Consider the following 19,596-nt stretch of genomic DNA (forward strand, 5'->3'; position numbering starts at 1 on the left):
TGGTTTTCAACCTGCAGGTGGTGACTCATTGTGGACTGGGATCAGCACTTTTCTTTTCATTTTTATTTTTAAATTTAGCATTTTTTAAATTAGTGAAATAGATTAAGTAGAATAAAAAACGTGGCAAGAATATCGGTTCATGAAGTGTGTGTGCGTGCCATACATGCACACACACATACCAGCTCACGATTAAAGTGAAATGGGTTTCTCTCTGGATCACCAACCAAAAGTCTGCCAAGTCACTAAGAGAGTCAGACAGTTGTATTGCGGCTGGGCTCTAAACATGTTCTAGCCCGGCCAGAGGGGGTCCCCCACAGGGCCCCCAGGAAGCGTCCATGGGTTTTGTTGAGTGAATCAATGAACGAATAAATGAACAGCCCTCCTGTTGGCACTCTGTCTGATTAGGCCCTCCCTTTGGCTGTGGTGAGAAGCACAGAGAGCAGCCAGAGACCAAAACCCGAGAGGAGCGAACTTGAACCTGGTGGGGATATTTTGCATCTGCAGCCACAGAAATACCTAAGGAAAGACCACGAGCTTTTAAAAACACCTATTTATGTGTTAAAGAGAGAGAAACAGAGGCCATCAGCTGCTCTGTAGTCCTTGCGAAGATTGCAGTGATTAATCTGAAGAACCAAGGAAAGATTAAAATGGCGGTTGCCCGGCGCTGGCGAGGCCGGGGGTGCCAGCTCTCTCTGCTCCGGGAGCACATTCTGAGTTCACCTTTCTCGGTCGCAAAATAGCCTCACCCAACGGCACTTTATCTCCTATGAACAGATAACGACTGCACAAAGATAAGTGTACAGGAATCTTTGTTACAGCATTATCTGTAGTAGTGAAAAGTTGGAAATGACCAAATACCCCTAAGGAATGGCTCCATGAATTACAATTTAGCTATGGAAGGGAAAGCTGTGCAGTAGCAGTTAAAACAAGGAAGCCCTCCGTCAGATAGGTAACATCCATGAGCTATTGTTAAATGAAAAAAAAAACAAGTTGCACAGTACTGTGTAAAGGAGGTTCCTACTTTTAAACACACATTGAAAAAACTGTGCCCCCACACTTTCTGTACCAAGGGGGTGCCCAATGGTTGGGTGTGGTGTGACTCTTACTTGGCACGTTTTGGTACTGTTGGAATTTTTACAGCTAGCATGTTTTTATAACCAGGAAAAAAATTGACAAGGAACATAAAACTTTAATAAATACAACCAAAAATTTCAAAGTATTTCATTCCATATATAGCCAATTCGAGAAAGAAACAGACAGAAAAGAAATGTTCGAAAAGAGAGCATGGTAAGGTTGAGAAAAAGGAGTCAGAAAAGGCAGAAGTCTGGGGAAATGGGACAAGAAACAGGAAAATGACCAGAAAGCAGAGGTGAGAACCAGACTGAAAGCCACGAGACTCTCCAGGTCCCACTTTCGGGGTCACAGGGCCCTTTGTGTCTCCCTGGCACCTGCAGAATCAGACAGGGCTCCGGGAATCCCAGAGCCCCCTCAAAACTACCAAGGACATCTACTTTTATTCTACAACTGTCAGGTTTTGTTTTACTTATCCTAAAATAGTAATAATAAAGTATTTGGCTGGACAACTGTTAAGCTCTATCAGGGAATAATTTAGCTTTTCAATAGACTTTAAAGTCCCTTCCCCTTTTTTAATTGAAATATTGGGTTGTTCTGTTATGATGCCAAATCACATTTGAAAATAAATTTACTTCACAGTTCATATTTTTCAAACCCATGGGAAAAGATGGGAGGGTCAGACTTGATCACGAGGGCTACTATGTGGTGAGAATAAAAAGCCAATAAATCCTCTTACAGGGAGGTGTTTTGAGGCCCTGGGGGTGCAGCTTCGCCTGCCTCTGGATAAAGCCACGTGGGGTGGGGCCTCTGGGTGAGATCTGGGGCCCAAACAATCCTAAACACAATCATATTCCAAGGCAGCTGCACGAATCACAGTGAGCATATAGCAGTGTGTGTGTGGGGGGGGGGGGCCTTGGGGGACCTCCAGTAAGACTTGGGGGGTGCAGGCAGTAGGGATCAGTCCTGGGACCAACCATGGTTTCCTCCAAGAGCAGCTCCCACAAAACGTTTGCACAAAAGAGAGACCAGGGCCTGAGACAGCGCCTCCCTGATGCCCGGGCAGCAACAACACGGACGGCAGTCGAAGGCTCGTTTCTCCACTCTTTATTAAAGCTAGCTTCTCCTGCCCACAGCGGCAGGGCAGGAGCAGGGGGCCAGGAGGGGCACGAAGGCAAGCACTGGAGGGGCGAACTCCGCGGCCTCCTGCCCACCTTCCCCTTGGCCCTTTCTGAGGCTCCCACCCCTCAAAGAGAGAAACTGGCATCAGAACCAGAGCTGGCGGCACCAGGGACTGATCAGGAATCTCCACGTTCCCAGTGCCTCCCCGGCCCCCTGCCCTCCTGTGCACCTAGCCAGGCCAATTCTCACCACCACCCAGACCCACTTCCCACCCACCGACAACACGCCTCGAACCCGCCCCCAGCCCCAGCCCCAAGGCTGCTGGCACTCAGCCTCCAAGGCCATGTCTACACTAAAATGGAAGGAACTAGGTCTAAAAAGGAATGCAGGTGCTTCAAAATCTCAGATTTCTGGCCCCACTCGTGCTGGCCCCAAAAGCACCAGGGCAGGAGTCTAGCCGGAGCCATGCCTCAGCTGCCTGCCCGGCCCCCAACGGCCCAGCCCAGGGGAAGGGGACCGGCCAGGTGGGGCCTTGCATAGGTGGGTGCTCGGTTTGTCTGTTGCTGGGCCAAGGGCTCAGGCCCACAGTCCCCCAGGTGGACCCTGACTCTGCGCAAATGTCCCGCTCCCGGTGAAATGGTCCAAACTGAATCGCGACTCGCTTCTGGTGTAGGAGTCACAGAAGCAGGGTTAAAAAGGGACCGGTAGAGGTCGCGGGGCCCTAATTACGGGATGTGGGGAAAGACCCAGCGACCAATCCCAGCCACGTTAAGCTTAGTTACTAAATCTAAGGAGGACGGGGCTAGGCGCGCCCACCTGCTGCAGGGGAGCAGGCAACCCAGGGAACAGAAAGCTGGGATGCAGGTCCCGGGAGCCTGGATCTCCGAGTGTGCGACCTCCAGCCCCCAGAGGTAAAATTGCCAGAGAACGGGAGGAGGAGGCCGAGCCTGGGGCGGATCCGGCGTACCCAACTAGCGCTCGCGGGCCTCGGGGTTCAGGTAGGGGCGGGGAGCCAACGACTCCCGAGGATAAGGCGTCACACTCCTCGGAACCCCGCGAACTCCTGCGACCCACCCGCCCGGGCCACGGATTTGGTTTCTGGCTTTTCCCCCCTCCTCCTCCCGGTCCTTCAGGCCATACAGAGAGGGAAATAAATACCACAGCCGATCGTCACAATAAAAGGTTCCCCAGGGTCATTGCCATCGCCCTGGCTTAGAGAAACAACCTCCCCAGCGGCCCCCGGGGACCCCACCCCGCAAGGGCAAGAAGTTGATCCCCAGAGGCCGGCACCTGTGCTGAGCAGGGGAGGAGCCGGGGATCTTCCCCTGATTGCCCCACCCTCCCCTGGACGCGGGGGCTTCCCTCCATCACCGTAAAACCCGGGTACAAACTCACAAGCCACCTTTGCCCCTGGTCACCCAAATCTGAATGGAGTCAAATAAATAACGCTACCTGCCGCCTCCGCCTCGCAGCGCCGAACCGGGACGGGCGGTGCAGGTCGTCGGGGGACCACCGCCCGGCCCGACCCGCTTCCGCTTTCCTCAACCTGGGCTCCCAAGCCGGCCCCACTCGCCGTCCGGCCCCGGGCACGCCGGCCCCCTCTCTACGCCCGGAACAGGGGTAAGGCCGAGAACGGGGGCCGGGAGACCGAAGGGAAGGCACCGCACCCAGGACCGAGCGCTTCAGACCCCCGAGGCCAAGGGAGCAGGGGCCCTCACCCAGCGGCCTGCGCCCAGGCCACCCAGGGGAGAGGCCGGTCGGCCCGCGGGCTGCACCTCCCTTACATAATGGGTTCCTCGAAGGCGCCCGAGGGCCCCGGGAAGGCGGCCGACCGCTCGGAGCCGAAGCTCGTGCCGCCCGCGAACTCCAGCAGGGTGCTGCCGCGGTCCCCCGCCCCGGCGCCCGCGCTCGGGCCCGCCGGCCCCGGCCCCTTGGCGTGCGCCTCGGCCTTGGGCGCGGGGGCCGCCGCCGCCCCGCGATGCGTCTTCATGTGGGTGAGCAGATGCGAGCTCTGCGAGAAACGGCGGCCGCAGTTGGCGCAGGCGTAGGGCCGCTCGCCCGTGTGCGTGCGCTGGTGCGTCACCAGCACCGAGCGCTGCGAGAAGCGCTTGCCGCACTCGGGGCACGGGAAGGGCCGCTCGCCGGTGTGGCCGCGCCGGTGCTTGGCCAGGTTGGAGCGCTGCGCGAAGCCGCGGCCGCAGTCGGCACAGCGGAAGGGCTTCTCGCCGGTGTGCGTGCGCCGATGCCGCTTGAAGTCCGAGCTGTGGCCGAAGCCCTTGCCGCAGTCGGGGCAGCGGTGCGGCTTCTCCTCGGCGTGCGCCCACTGGTGCCGCGTCAGCGCCGCGCTCTGCCCGAAGCGGCGGCCGCACTCGCCGCACGCGTAGGGCCGCTCGCCCGTGTGCGCGCGCCCATGCGCCGTCAGGTGCGCGCGCCGGCTGAAGCCCGCGCCGCACACGCCGCACACGAAGGGCTTCTCGCCGGTGTGGCCGCGCACGTGCGCTGCCAGGTGCGAGCCGCGGGCAAAGCGCGCGCCGCACTCGGGGCACGGGAAGGGACGCTCGCCCGTGTGCGTGCGCCGGTGGCGCGCCAAGTGCGAGCCGTAGACGAAGCTCTTGCCGCAGTCGGCGCAGCGGTGCGGCCGCTCGCCCGCGTGGTAGCGCTGGTGCTTGGCCAGCGCCGCGCGGCGCCCGAACGTCTTGCCGCAGTCGGAGCAGATCCACGGGCTCTCCTCCTCGGCCAGCGCGGCGGGCACCGGCTCGGCCAGCAGCCCCCCGACGGCGGGCCCGAACGAAGGCCGCAGGCCGCCGCCGCCGCTGAAAGGGTCGCAGGCCAGCCCCGCGCCCTCCACCAGGGAGAGCGGGCCCCCCAGGGCTCCCGGCAGGGGGCGCCCGTCGGGCGGCAAGCGCTCCCCAAAGTCCGGCAGGCCCAGCAGCGGGAAAGTGTCCGGGTGCAGCCAAGCCTTGGGGTGCATGGGGAAATGGAAGCCGAGCGGGTGGGAGGACGGGCCCGGGCCCTCGCTCAGGCCGTTCCCCAGCTCTGGGGGCCGCCGGGCCGGCTCGGGCTCCTTGTGCGCGGGGCTGGGCTGCTCCTCGGCCGCCGCCGCCTCGCCTGCCTCGCCTGCCTCGCCTTCCACGTCGGCCTCGCCCGCCTCAGGCCCCTCGGGTTCCGCCTCGGTCTCCTCGGGCCCGGCCGTGTCGCCGGGCTCCTGCCGCGGGCCGTTGCCACCAGGCTCCGCGCAACCACCGCCGCGCCGGTGGCGCTGGAAGTCGGCGCGCAGGCGGAAGGCCTGGCCGCAGTCGGGGCAGCAGTGCGGCCGGTCGGCGGTGTGCACGGCCTGGTGCCGCGCGAGCGCCGAGCTCTGGCTGAAGCTGCGGCCGCAGTGCGGGCACGGGTAGGGCCGCTCACCCGTGTGCGTGCGCTGGTGCGTCACGAGGTAGGAGCGGCGGCCGAAGCCCGCGCCGCAGAAGGCGCAGCGGTAAGGCCGCTCGCCGGTGTGGATGCGCCGGTGCGTCACCAGGTGCGACTTGTAGACGAAGCGCTTGCCGCAGTCGGGGCACGGGAAGGGCTTCTCGCCGGTGTGCGTGCGCTGGTGGATGGCCAGGTGCGAGCGGTACACGAAGCCCTTGCCGCACTCGTCGCACCCGAAGGGCTTGACCGCGGCGTGGTAGCGCTGGTGCTTGGCCAGCCGTGACCGGTGCGGGAACACTTTGCCGCACACGTCACAGGTGGTCTCGGGCCGGCCGGCCGGGGCGGCCACAGCGGCCGGGAACGCCCAAGGGGCCAGCAGGTTCGCCCCCGGCTCTCGGCTGGCCAGGAAAGGCTTCGTGTCGGAGCCGTCGGCCAGGACCTCCAGGCCACCCGGGTCGGGCCCCCACCCCTCCGAGGTCTGCGCCGAGTCCGAGTCGTCGGGGCCCCACGTGCCAGGCACATCCCCCACGCCGTAGGCCGCCGACCACAGTCCGGGGGGCTCGTTCTCCTCCTCGGCCACCTCCGCCAAAAAGTCCTCGTCGTCCTCCTCCTCGTGGTCCTCCATGTCGTCGGCCCAGAACCAGGCCCCTGAGGGGAAGGAGGCCAGGAGAGAAGTGAGGGGAAGGCGGGACAGGAGTCCTCTGCCGGCCGCTGCCCCGAGAACCCACGCTTCGGAGGTTGTCCATGCCGCACCACCAGCCCTGAACGGCCGCTGGGACAGTAAAGCCCCAACCTGGCACCCTCCCCTCGCCCTGGAGTTGGGAATTTGTAGGCATATGCGGGTGGGTGCCCCACAAAGGCTGGGGTTCCTTTCCTTTGAGGCTGCCCTACAACAGCTTCCTCTAAGTTGCCTTTATGGGGACACTACAAAGCAGGGGAGCTTGTTTGCAAGTCCCTGTGCCCAGAAGCAGAATGAGAGCCAGGGACCATTCTCCCCAAAAGCTCCTTGTCCCCTGGAGAACCTCACAGGGCTGGCCTGCCTGGCCCAAGGGCAGAGGCCCTTCCCAAGCACCCCTCCCTCTCCCCCGGGGTTTTCCCCACCAGCCTCAGGCTGCCAGTGGCCAGGGGTCTCCCTCCTGCTCTCACTGCAGGCCCAGGAGAGGCTGCCGAGGGCCGAGGCAGGAGACCCGGAGGCGATGGCAGACGGCTCTGTGTCACCCTCAGAGGCCCCAGGGGCAGCCTGTACAGACTTTGAATCCCTTTCCCTACTAGAACCCAGGCTCCTGGGCTAAGCAGTGCTGTTGGCTTGGCTGCCTTGGGGAACCAGTCCCACATCTGCTAAGGCCGCAGGTGAACCATGAGCGCCCTCCATGGCAGGCCAAGGATCACCTCAGGTTTCCCCCATTCTGTGCCTCCACCAGGCTTCACCCCAGGCCTACCCCCAGGGGGACTGTGCAGGCAGCACAGAGCAGATATGGAGTCAGGTCCAGTGTTTCCTCACATGACAACAGGGGTGCTGACCTGCCTGCCATCCTGACACACCTGGCAGGGAACCAACCAAGTCACCCAGGGAACCTGGGGGGGAGATGCCTGGCCCAGGGCAGCTCCAGGTGTTTCCAGGCACCTGCACACCTGATCCCAGGTGGACTCTGCGCTGTGTCCATGGAGGCTGAGCTCCTGGATGGGTCCCCTCCCCTGCCATCAAGGCTCTGGCTGGCATCGGCCACCAGCTGGGTGAGCCTCGACCCCGAGTCCCTCCCTCAAGGCTGATCCCAGCCAGGCCGCCCAGCCCCAGCACAGCCCTTGTCCTGTGTCCCGTGGGGACCCCCCATCCACCCACCCAGGGATGAGTGAGACACCTCACAGAGCCACAGGCTCCTCAGCCGGGAAGACATGTCTCAGAGAAAAGGACAAGAAAACGGGTTTATTTTTTCATGCTTTGCAATTTCAAGTTTTCTCTAATTAGTAACAGTATGCGTAAAAATAAGCTTTAAATTAAACATTTTCTTATTAAGCTGAGTTCCCTCCAACTTTCCCCATGAATGGCATGAAGTGGCCGGGCCCTCTTGAGTAGTAATTCACCCCAAATCTGTGAAGGCTGGCGCACCTCTAAGGGGCAGGGAGGAGTTGGTGGAGGGAGAGGCAGATGGGGCAGTTTGGGTGGAGGCATAGATCAGTTGGGGTTTGAGTCTCCAAAATGATTTTACCTTCAGCCTCTGATGAGGGTTCCTTGAGTGGTTAACGAGAAACCCCGAAGGCAGGAAATTCAAGCTGGGGAACAAGTAGGATGTCCCAGTGCGGTGTGCCTGACACCTCAGGACCTTGCCAGAAACAATAACCATCTCCTGGATAAATAAGCCTCTGAAAACTGGGTGCCCAGGCCAGGTGGGTGCCCTCCAGCAGGCATCTCAGTTACCAAGAACAGGGCCTGGGGGAGCAGGTCCCAGAGAGCCAGTCCACAAGCCTTTTCCCTGGCGTCTGAGGCACTCAGAAAGCCGTCTGGCTTGGGGGGTGAGGACAGAGCCAATCCTGAGGAGACTTGGGCATTTGGCAAGCTCCAGAGCTGGCACCACTGCTCATCCAAGAACAGGGACAAGCAGGGGCAGTGCCAAAACAGCTGGTAAGGTATGGACGCCCGCACTGAATGCCAAGGGACAGGGGAGTCCCTGGGAAGTCTGACATGGCTGGGCCCCGAGTCGGGGCTCTTGGGCAGTAGCCGGGCCACTGGGCCATGTGGAGGGGACCCGACAGGAACCCAGAGGAGGGCCAGCTGTGCTTGACAATGGCCTTCATTCCCTTTTCTTCTGCCCAAAGCAGCCCAGGATCTAGAGGTGCTGCCCGGGGGTGCAGTGGGGAAGGGCAGGGCTCCTGGATCTCCAGCCAAAGCCCTGCTCTGGGTCCCCGTGAGTATCACTAGAAAACCCCCAGCCAGGGGTGGACAGACAGTCTGACAAGGAGCAGTGTGGGGTGCAGGTGGGGGACAAGACATGGCCCAGAGGACCACACCCCATGGGGGGACCTGCCTCCAAGGGGAGAGGGGAAGAGGAATGGCCCCTGGTGGGGTGGGGAGCTAGCATGGCACCTCCCTCAGGTCATTTGCTCCTTGGGATTCCGGCCTTGGAAAAATGCTGAGCGACCATGAGGGGTTTAGGAGAACTGGGTGCCCAGGCCAGACAGGTGCTCTCCATCAGGGGCTCAGAGTCGGCTGTTTCTGGGGAGACCCAGACAGGGCCACGGGGACACCATCACAGCTCGTGTCCTGAACTGGGGACAGGGTAAGACCCTTTCAGTGTTGGTTTCTGGCCTTCCATGATGGAGCAGATGATGGGAGATGGCAGAGGGGGACTCAAACAAGGAAGATGGCCTCACCAGGCCGGTGACAAGGGACAGATTAAAAACCCAGGACCCCGGCTGCCACCATTAGCAGCTTCTTCCACGTTTCCTCACCAGGTGCCATCATCTGACCACCGCGGCCTTCCTGGAGCGAGCATGTGTGCTGGTGCTGACGGCCTTTATTGGTCCCCTTCAATCTAAAGGTGAGTTTTTACATCTGGGCCCACTATTCCTCTGTGCTCCCTAGGAGGTAAACTTCTGCCACAAGCTGTAGCTGCCAGGTTTTCCTTACTCCTGAGCCCTGAATCTGCTTCATTTGACAAGACCAGAACCCAACTGCCATCTCGCCTTCCCTCAGCTTTACCTTAAGTGTGTGGACTCTGCTGGTTCTGCATCCTAGTTCTACCACTTTGTGGCCATGGGCCTTGGGCAAGTCATTTAACTTCAGTTTCTCCATCTGTAAAATGGGTTTATGATGGCACCTACCTCGTGGGATTGTTGTCAGGATTAACAGCTGTAAAACACTTGCAACAGTGCTACAGAAGCATTAGTGCATTACCTTAGGCACCCCATGGCCATGTTTCACTGCAGACTCCCCAGGGTCCCTACAGACTGTCCTTTGCTGTCCTTGTTTACAGTCACTCCAGCTGCCCCTCAAGTCTGCAGCTCAGCCCCCTGCCTGCTGTCAGGTGCACCACGATCACAGACCCCACCAAGGCCCACCTTCCCTTCTCTCTGAGGCTGAACCCGTCTCTAACCCCAGGAGATCACCAACCAGCTCTGTGTCCGGAGCCAGCCGGTCCATCCCTCTGAGGCCGTGTCCCCAACAGGAGGGGAAGGTCAGGGGGGAGGTGGACCCTCATGAACAAGAGTCACAGGGCTACCCAGAACACACACACGCACACACGCTCAGGAGCATCTGGCTGGGCGGGGACACAGAGGGTGGCTGCCCTGCACAGCTGCTCCTCAAGCTTCTCCCCGGGACCACTGGCTGCACCTGCTGACCATCGTCTCCCTTCACCTAGGGTGTGTGTCCACCTCATCCTGCTTCTGTTTTTAGCTTGGGCTTTATTTTACCTTCATCTTGTCCTGTGCGATTTCTAAGTTGATTCGGTCCTGGGCTTTCTTTCCCTTCCACTTTTCACTTTCTGAGGAGGGACAGCCATCAGGAGCTGACCTCACAGCCCCCCGCTGGCACCTCCCAGGGCTGCTCCTTACCCACCCAGCACCCTAAGCCCCCAGCATGCCAGGCCTGCACTGGGCGCTGGGGACAGCCCAGAATGGCCAGCGTGGATCCTGAGTCCACCGGGGGCAGCAGACGGGAAACCAGGCAGCAGACCTCTGAGCAGGGTGCTCCAGAGAACATGGGGGCCTCTGAGCGCAGCTCAGCAAGCAGTGACTCGAGTGGGACAGAGTCCCGAGCAGCCCCGGAGAGCATTCCAGGCAGAAGGGACAGCAGGGACAAGGCCCTGAGGTGGGCAAGGGCTGGAACCCCAAGGAATTACAGATGTGCAGCATGGGCCTGGAGGGTGGGACTTGTGGCTGCAGGCTCAAAAATAAGGCAGGCAGGGGTGGGCTGAGGAAGGCAGCGGCACAAGGAGCAGGGTCCTGAGGCTGGGCCCCCCAGGTGCCAGGGCGGCTGCAGGAGGGGGACTGAGGTGGGGGGGGGCAGTTCTAGTGTGAGCCGCCCACTAGATGCCCACACAGAGATGTCAGGAGGGGGCAGTCTGGGATTGGCCAGCATACACACCCACGGCAGGAAAGGAGAGGACCTAGGAGTGGACCCTGGGCCGGCAAGAAGGCAGGTGGAGAAGGCTGGTGGGACAGCCTGGGAAACCAGGGTATGTGGTGTCCTGGGGCTGTGGAACTCAGCTCAGGGAGCAGAGAAGCCAACCCCACAAGGACACGAGGTCAGAGACCCCAGCCAAGGCAGAGACAGCGGCCTCGTGGGTCTGAGGGCTGCCCCCCTGCATGCTGTTCTCCTGCTGCACCCTCTGTCCAATGCAGATCTGGAGCAGACAGGAAGTGGGGTTCACCCCGGGGCAGGGTTTTGCCAGGTGACTGCCATGAGGGACCCGCAATCTCAGCCCGGTGAGGAGGGAGAAGGTGGAAGTGGTGAGGAGTGCCAAGGCCTCCCTGCGCGGGCCTGTGCTGCAGGCTGCCCGTGTGCTACCAGGGGGCACTGGGGCAAGGGCGTGAAGGGCCGAGTGGGAGGCTGCACAGCAGCACCGGGGAGGTGGCGGCCACACGAGAGGGAGAACGTGGCCAGGGTCCACACTTTACGGGTGGCTCAACTTGTCAAGAAACACAAGAGCCTTCAGAACACGCTCGTGTCTTCCAAGACAGAAACTCGGACTGTCAGGCTCAGGACAGTTGGCACCTATCCTGTCCAGATCGGCAATTCCCAGCTCTCGCCTGGCTCAGCTGAACAGACACGGATGCAGGGAGAGCGGGAGGGAGGCATTTGGCAAGCAAGTCCAGCCCCAGTCAGGAAGGGAGCCCTCGACGGTGCTCTCTGCCCAAGCTGACCCACACCTGGGCTAGTGCAGCCAGCCCGAGCCGCCCGGGCCACATCAGAGGCTACGCCTGGACCCACGGTCAGGGCAGGGGGCGTCCTGGGCCCAGAGACTCCCGGCCTGACGGGCCCCAGGGCAAGCCGAGGGCAGGGTCCAGCAGGCAGCCTTTCAGGGAGCTCTCAACCCCCAGCCAAACTCGGACCACGTGGCACCCAGACAAAAGGGGGTGCAATCAGGCCCGAGCCTGCCAACAACTCTACCCCAGCTCCCTCTGAGAAGCCCGGAGACGGGGGCACAGTCAGACCACGTGCCCTGAGGCTGGTCGGTGGCGACCCGTGTCCCTTTCCCCTCTGTAAACAGGGCACATTGAGAACCTCTGAGGAAGTGTCCCCAACAGCCCAGCCTTGGCCTGGCGGCTACAGCGCAATTTCTCACCAGCCAGGGCCCTCCCAACTCCGACTCTGGGAAGCCCCCACCCCGCATTACAGCGAAAGTGAGGAAAGCAGAGACCCGCACCCGACCCCGCCTCGGGCAGGTCCCACAGCTACTTTAGCGTCCATTTCCTCACCCGCCAGGGGAGGTGACAGGGCCCTGCTGCAGCACAGGGGTGCGGGGGTACTCTAAAGAGCACATGTGGAGGCAAGTTACTGGTTGTGCGTGGCCCGTGTTTTCACCTTAACCCTCCCCCCAATGACTGCTCTGAGTCCACACAGGCGTGCGATCAGCATGCAATCTCCTGACCTCCATGGAACCCTTGTCAGGTTGGTGTCATTCCAGCTCAAACCCAAAAACACTGCAGGGGAGGGGCCCTCCACAGAACTCTCTGGAACATTGAGAATACCCACAGCCCCTCACAAAGCACCTCGATAGAGCCCAGAGTCCCCCAGCTTCAGCCCAGAGGCGAATGGTTTGCATTCTTCACTCTCCAGGCGACTCAAGTGAGGCTGGGAGAGCAGAAGGCACCAGGCCAGAGCCAGACCCAAGGCCACCACCCAAACGAAGGCTCCACCAACACGAAGGCTTTCACACACATTTCTCCAAAATCTGCTCTCTGGGAGGCTGAGTGCCCGCTCAGGGCCAGAGCCACAACCTCCGGCACGGGCCTGCCTTGGCCTTCTACGGAGGGCGAGCCTGAGGAGACGCTCAGGGAGGCCAGAAGACTGGTGAGAGCCTCCGAATCTGATGGGGGTGTAGCCCAAGCACCCAACACCCCGATGCACCCAGGCAACCTCCTGGACCAGCCTCAGCTCCAGGCCAAAATTCAACAATGCATCCCTCGCTAACAGAAAAAATCTCAACCCATGGGATCAAGGTGGGGCCGCAGAGTCATTTTTAAAGGGTCCCAAGGGCACCGGACTAAAGGCCTCCAAGGCCCTCCCAGCCCTCGGGGTCCAGGGGGCAGGAACCACGGGGGGCACTGCGCCCACCTGTCTCCAGAGCCCAGCCGGGGAGCCACGGCACCGAGGCCTGAGAGCCAGGGCCGGGCGAGCAGCAACCCCATGAGGTTCCCTTGCACGCTCACCTGTGTAGACGCCAGTGACAATGTCCCCCTCCTCGGGACGGGGGCTATCTGGGACCCACGGCTCTTCCCCTTGTTCCAGCCGGAAGATCAGATCGGGCTTGGGGATCGGGTATCCTGCCCAGGGAAGAGACAGAGGGCAGCTGAGGGCTGCTCCCACCGGCGCCCCAGCCCTCGCCCCGCGGACCGCTGCCGCCATCTGCTCCTCGGTGTCCTCACTGCCTTCCCCATCCCCTCCAGGACCTGCTCTGGGCTCCCACACCCCTTTCTCTCTCCAAGCCTTGCCCGGGTGGCCCTCAGCTTCCGTCCTGCAGCCCCTCCACACACACCTCCACCTGCGGGGCCCACCTCCCACCTTCTCCACCTGACTCCTCTGCCCTCGTGGCTTCTGGAGACGCACAGCAGGGACAAGAGCTGGACTGGCAGCTCCACAGACGGCCCTCCTGGCTCAGGGCACTCCTAGACCACGGCGGGGCCCCAGAATATCCCAAAAACCAATGAGTCCCTAGGACTATCCAGGGAGGTGGGCTGGCTGCAGTGCCCTCTTCTCCAAGCTCAGGAAGCCTCCCTCTCAGGCAGCTAAGGCCCTGGCAGCCATGGGATGGAATGCTTCCTGGGGACAAAAGGCCACCTCCTTACCCAGGGACACCAGGATCCCATAGTTCTCCTGCATGACATCCTGGTAGAGATCCCGCTGGCCAGCATCCAGCCTTTCCCACTCCTCCAAGGAGAAGTACACGGCCACATCTTCAAAGGTCACCAGCCCCTGGAAAACAGAGAGCCCTGGACACTGCCCGACACTGCCCCGGGCAAGAGGTGAGGGGCCTCTACAAAGAGAGCGATGGAAGAGGGGGTCAGCCCTAGCACACGGCCCTCCGGGGGCACTCCCACACCCCACTCTCGCAGGGCATGAACAAAAGCCCAGCATGCCCCCAACGGCTTTTTCAGGCCTTGCCGCAGTCCTGGGAGGCAGGGACTCAGCTCCCATTTCAGAGATCAGAACTCAAGTTCAGATGGCCAGGGCCACACACCCCGCTGGGCATGGCCAGGATTCACCCTGAGGTCCGAGGCCCCGTGGCCACCTCCTCCCACTTCACGCAGCCTGGCTCGAGCAAGCAGTATAGTCATATCAGCAGCCTGAAGGCCCATCCGCGGTGGGCAAGTGGCACCAACTGGACTGAATGTGGGCTGAGCAGGAAACCAGGCCCTGGGGACAGCCAGCCTCTGAAGTGACTGTGGGGGTACAGGTGAGGGGGTGGCCATCAGGAAAGGGGAACCGGCATATCCCATCAGCTTGGAGCTGGAGCCCCCCACATCCTCCTGCAGCCCCAGCTGTGGTCCTGAGTCTGAAGGTGACCGTACCAAAGCAGCCGCCAACTAAGCTCCAACCCAGGGAGGGCAGCTCACCTGAGACCCTGCTGCTACGAAATCATCCTCAGCCTCCTCCTCCTCCTCCTCCTCCTCTTCTTCCTCCTCCTCAAGGTCCTCATCCCTGGCTGGAACCCAGGAGGTCTGCAGGGCTGAGGGGAAAGATCTCTTAGCAACCACCTCCCCTCAGCATCTGACTTTGGCCGACCTCTCACCCAGCAAACAGGCCTGGGAGCGCCGAGCAACTCTCTGATTCAAAACCTGGGCCCAGGTGCTCCGGCTCTAGCCACTTCCCACTAGGCCAGAGAGGACCCAGCCCCCAAGCCCTTTGCTCCCCGAGTGGCTCCTCCTTCTTACCCTCCTCCTGAAGAACCAGGGGCTCGGCACCACCACCACAGCCAAGCCGCTCCTGGGTCCCCGACACGGGCCTCGGCTCCTCTGCCACCACCTCTTCCACGTCCTCCTCCTCTTCCAACTCTGCCTCCACCTCCGCCACCTCCTGCACCTGCTCCTCCGCCTCTGCCTCCTCCACCACCTCCGCCAGGTCCTCGTCCTCTTCCACCACTATCTCCTCCTCCTCCTCCTCCACCTCCTCCACTGCATCCTCCTTTTCTTCCTCCTCCTCCTCCTCTTCCTGGTGGGGAGCACATTCTACCCTGTCCTCCGCCCTCTCCAGCTGGGTGGCAGGGGCGTCAGGAGCCGTGTGGAGGGCTGCCATCTCCTCGGGAGGCAATCCTCAGCTCAGCCTGAAACACAGATGAGGCGCACATGATGAGCCTGTGACACCCCATGGACACAGGTGCCCCAGGGGCCTCGCCCCGGCCTCTGTGGGAGGTGGGTGGTGTTCCCCCCATTATACAGACAAGACACAGAAGCTACAGGAGAACTGGGGCCCTTTCTGAGATATTCTATTGCATAACCAAGATATGCTGTACCTAGAAGGCCTGCCCAAAGGGCGCCTCTCTCCATGACCCCCAGTTAGGGCATTCTCGGCTTCCTCTTGCTGGCAACCCCAAGCCTGGTGTGGAAAGACATGGAGCAGGTCAGGCATGTCCCCGAGTTCTCCTCAAGCACCGTGAAGACCATCAAGTCCAGGCAGCAAAGCTGGGGGGCCCATGTGTAGCAGAAAGGGGGGAATGGAACCTGCAAGGGACAGCCGTCTGCCCCATCAGCAGCCCACATGGAAGATGCTGCGGGGAGTGTGGGAAGGTAGCTCCAAGCAGGGCGAGAGGAGAGCACCTGCACAGCATGACAGGGCGGGGAAAGAGGGCCAGTACGGCTCCCCGGGGTTCTTGTCGAAAAACAAGACGGTGCCTCGTTCCCACTGCCCAGCAGGGCCTGTTCCAGGAAGGCAGTGAGCCCGGCTCCTTCCTACAGGACAGGTGGGGAGAAGGCCGGGAGCGTGAGGCACCTGGAAAAAGCTCAGCGGATCCCAGAGGTCTGCTTCACGCAGAAGAACTCCCTAAGACACTTCAAGTCGAAAACTTTAGAGGGTCAGGGGGGTGTCAGAGTCCCGGCTCTCAGGCTGCTGCTCTCATGCAGTCATCACAGTATTTTGGGGGGAGCACAGCCTCACTGCAGCACTGTCTGGAGCCCCGAGCCCAGGGCTGAGGCCTGCTGCTCCCCTGCCCTCCCTGGCCCAGCCCCGTGCGAGCTCCCCAGGACAGGACAGAGTCTTGGTTTGGATGAGCTGGTTTCTAGGGCTGCTTTCTGGTATCAGTCTGACAACAGGTCGGTCCCCAAGCAAGCCACAAGCATCGCAGACTCGATCTGGGCCATTTCCACAGGAGTTCTCTGTGCTAAAAGTGAGCTCCCACCAAAAATACACTGCAGTCCTGGGGGTGAGGGCAAAGGCCTGGCAGGACCCTGAAATGTCAGGCCACATGGGGGCAACGGGGCCCACCCCGTCTGGCACAGAACCCCAGAACAGGACTGAGACTCCCCACATAAGGACACCCTAGAGTCACAAGAACAAGTGAGGCCACTGGTTGTTGCGCTAACTCACACGTGACACCCACTCTTCTAGGTGTAAGACGGCTGGTCCCGTCTTCTGAACTGCTCTTGGGGCTCAGCTTTAAGACCCACACTGCGGCAGCTGGGAATTACCCAGCATTCGTGCAGGCCCCCACACAGACCAGGGCCCAGGGCCAGGGGCTGGGACACATGGCCACCGGGAAGCCACCTCCGTCCGACCCTCATGCCCCGTCCCAGATTCTCAGGTCACAGCACCGTGCCTCGGAGGGCGACACCCCCCCAGCCTCTCCAGGAGACTCACGCACCAGGCTCCACGGCGCTTTGGTGTGTGACGGTGCTGGAAGGGTAGAAATGTGCCACTCGTCACCCTGGCCACCTCCAGGAGGACACAGCCCTGCCCAGCACCCAGGGCACCAAGAATGCCCGGCACAGGTTTCCCAACCGCCACCCACCTCCTCATGCCCAGAAAACGGTCTTCTCACCCAGGCCCCAGGCTGCAAATTCAGGCTGAGCCCAGCTGCCTGCCAAGCCAAACCGTCTCCCTCCTGGTCACCACCCAAGGCGGCAACCCCAGGCGCCCCGGGGCCAGGCCGCCCCACCTAGGGACCCAGCGAAGGAAGAAACTCCACGGCTTTGGAATACAGTGGCCCCATGCTCATCCCACCCGGGGGCTCTGTTCGTGCCATCCACTCCCTGGAACTCTCCCGTCTTCTTGCGGACCCTCTAAGGGCAGGTCCCCTGCGTCCGCTTCCACTCAGGCCTCCCCACAGCGCTCACCATGTGGTTTCTACCATATACTCATGGAACTGCCTGCTGGTGGTCTGTCGCCCCAGCACAGCGTCAACTCCAGGAGGCGGATCCCCCCATGTCAGAGGCATATTAAGCCCTCAAGTGTTTGCTGAAGAACTGCTGTTAAAGCCTGCAGCAGATGTGACCAACGTGAGCTTTTTAAAACTTGGTACTTTGGCCCCACAGCCACGCTCCAGAATGGCCTGGCTGCTGTGGGGAGTCCTCTGAGCCCAAAGAGCGGCTCTGCCCCCAAAGAGGGCTACCAAGTAAAGTCCCTTTTTCCAAGAAGTCCATCCACCAGGGGCTAGCGCCAGGGAGGTCAGCAGCCAGTACTGGGGCTTAGCACAGCCAGACACCCGTGTTGTCCTAGAACACAGTGGTTTTGAAGTCAGAGTTTATGTTCACATGACTCCAGCACCAGGTTCTTTCTGCCTCCCCAGGCATGTTCCCCAGACACTCTCCCTCCTCCTTCTAGTCCGTCAGTCCACTGAAAGCTCACTTCACTCACTTCTCCCTCGGCATCGGATTCCGGGTCAGCCTCACTGGTGTAAACCCCTGGGTCATCCCGGACCCTCATTTCTGCTGGGGTCTGCACCCTGGGATATAGCACTGCAGACATTTTGAACTGGCAGTAATGGGACACGGCGGGGTGGGGGGGTGGGGGGCAAGCGCAGGGAGAGGAGGCAATGTCTGAAAACTGTTGGAAACTCTCCACGAAAGTCCCAAATCCAGGGAAACCCTCACAGACAAGAAGGAGAGAGGTGTGGGGGTGTGGGGTGCACACGTATCTAGTCCCCTTTCTCTCTGGGGTGGTCCCACTGGGCCCCTCAGATGATCTCCTCTAAGCAGTCCTTCCCTGACCACCCCGTCTTCACTGTCCACAGCTCCAGGGTTAGCGCCTGGCACAAGTCCATCTAGGGGGGCCATCCAGCTCTCCCAGGGCAGCCCCTCACCACACCGGCCAGCAGCTGCCAAAACTTGTTGAACCAAACCAAAGGTCAAGATCTCTCCATACAGGCACTGCTGGGGGTCTAATGTTCCTGGTACCTGCACAGCTCCCCTTGACCATGCCCATCGGTTCTCCTCTGCTGCCACCTGAGGCGGCCCAGACCCCATCCAACCCCAGGGATAGGGTCCTACCTGCCCCCCAACCCCCCAGGCCGACAGAGAAAGACAGCAAAAAGCAGCCCCCAGGGCCTCCATTTGCAGACCCGACTCAGACAAGGCCCCCAAGGTCACCATGCAAGCTCATGGGAGAGCCGGGCGGGTGGGCGGGACCCACCCCCATCCCTCCCGGGGGCTTATCAGGCCTCCCCACGAGCCACCTCCCGCCGAGGCCCTGGTGGTGACAGCCCCTCCGGGATGGGTGTGTCCGCGGGGGCGGCCGCCGCCCGGCCCCCGCCCCTCCGCCGGCGGAGGTGTCGCGCGTGTGCTCCACCGCCCGCCTTCTCCGCGCGGCCTGCCGGGCCGGGGCTGGGGGCGACCAGAGCCCGCGCTGACCCCGCGAACAGGCCCAGGCTGGGGGTCCGCGGGCCGCGCCGGGCGTGGGCGCCGACGCCGAAGGCCCGGCCTGTGGGCGGCTCCCGCCGGCGCCGCCGAGCACCGCCCGGACCCCGCGGCCTTCTCGCGCCGGGCGTCGAGGGGCGGCCCAAGCCGCGGACCCGCACGCCGGCCCCGCCGCCCGCACCTGCCGCGCCCGCCCGCGCGCCCCCTCGCCGCGCGCCCCACTCACCGCGCGTCCCAGGCCGGCCGAGCCGCGTGCGCACGCCGGGGGCCGGGGCCTGGGCCGGGGCCGGGGCCTGGCGCGCGCTGCGGGCCCCGCGTTACACAAAGTGACGGCCCGCGAGCGGCGCGGCGGCGGCGGCGCGTGGGCACCGGAAGTGCCGCCGGCTCGGCCCCGCCCCGCCCGCGCCCCACGGGGGGGCATTTCCGGTCACGCGGGGTCGCCCGGGCTCTTCGTCCGGGAGCGTGGCCGCCCGGCTCTCGGCGCGCGGAGAGGGCTGGGCGCGGAGGGAAAGGGGGCGCCCCCGCCGCGGGCCGAGCCTCCGGCGTCCGACCCAGCTGCCGCGAGCGCCCGCCGGGTGCCAGGCCCTGCCCCAGGCGCGCCCTGGGGACCCTCCCCGGGCCCACGACGCGCGAGGCGGCGACCCTGACGGAGGCCTCGCGGGGACACCTGTCTGCGCGCGTGCGCTCTGCCGTCCCCGGTGGCTGGGGGAAGCCTCCCGGAGGCGGCCAGGGCCCCGGGGCCCTCCCCGACGGGCGATGGAGCCGGGATCGCGGTGCCCGCCGCTCGGCCAGCCCACCCGGCTCTGCTTTTAAGGTCAAGGCAGGGTGAATGGCCGGTGGAGCGGGGGCGTGGGCGGCTGTGGCCGGGGACGGAGGGGGTCCGGCGGGCCACGGCAGCCGAAGGCATGAAGCGCCTGTGGCGGGGGGAGGCACACGCGACCAGGACCGTCGGGTGGAGGTGCAGGGCCGTCCAGGCAGAGGCAGAAGCCA

The 19,596-nt window shown here is 62.4% G+C and overlaps 1 protein-coding gene across 3 annotated transcripts; it reads right to left on the minus strand.

Moving 5' to 3' along the window:
* Positions 1 to 2,163: 2,163 nt before the first annotated feature.
* Positions 2,164 to 19,137, minus strand: ZNF316 (zinc finger protein 316). 3 transcript variants are annotated; one of them, XM_037814811.1, is made up of 6 exons: positions 18,833 to 19,137; positions 14,695 to 15,083; positions 14,377 to 14,489; positions 13,609 to 13,735; positions 12,973 to 13,086; positions 2,164 to 6,249 (listed from the first exon to the last, which is right to left on the minus strand). In XM_037814811.1, exons 2-6 carry the CDS (start codon positions 15,053 to 15,055, stop codon positions 3,974 to 3,976), a joined length of 2,991 nt encoding a protein of 996 aa, XP_037670739.1. In that variant the 5' UTR covers positions 15,056 to 15,083; positions 18,833 to 19,137; the 3' UTR covers positions 2,164 to 3,973. The 3 variants fall into 3 exon arrangements, with proteins under 3 accessions (XP_037670739.1, XP_037670738.1, XP_037670740.1); XM_037814810.1 differs by lacking the exon at positions 18,833 to 19,137 and adding an exon at positions 15,273 to 16,974; XM_037814812.1 differs by lacking the exons at positions 14,695 to 15,083; positions 18,833 to 19,137 and having other exon boundaries at positions 13,609 to 14,202; positions 14,377 to 14,480.
* Between the last annotated feature and the right edge of the window lie 459 nt (positions 19,138 to 19,596).

This window comes from Choloepus didactylus, chromosome 21 (assembly GCF_015220235.1).
Source record: "Choloepus didactylus isolate mChoDid1 chromosome 21, mChoDid1.pri, whole genome shotgun sequence".
Lineage (NCBI taxonomy): Eukaryota > Metazoa > Chordata > Mammalia > Pilosa > Megalonychidae > Choloepus > Choloepus didactylus.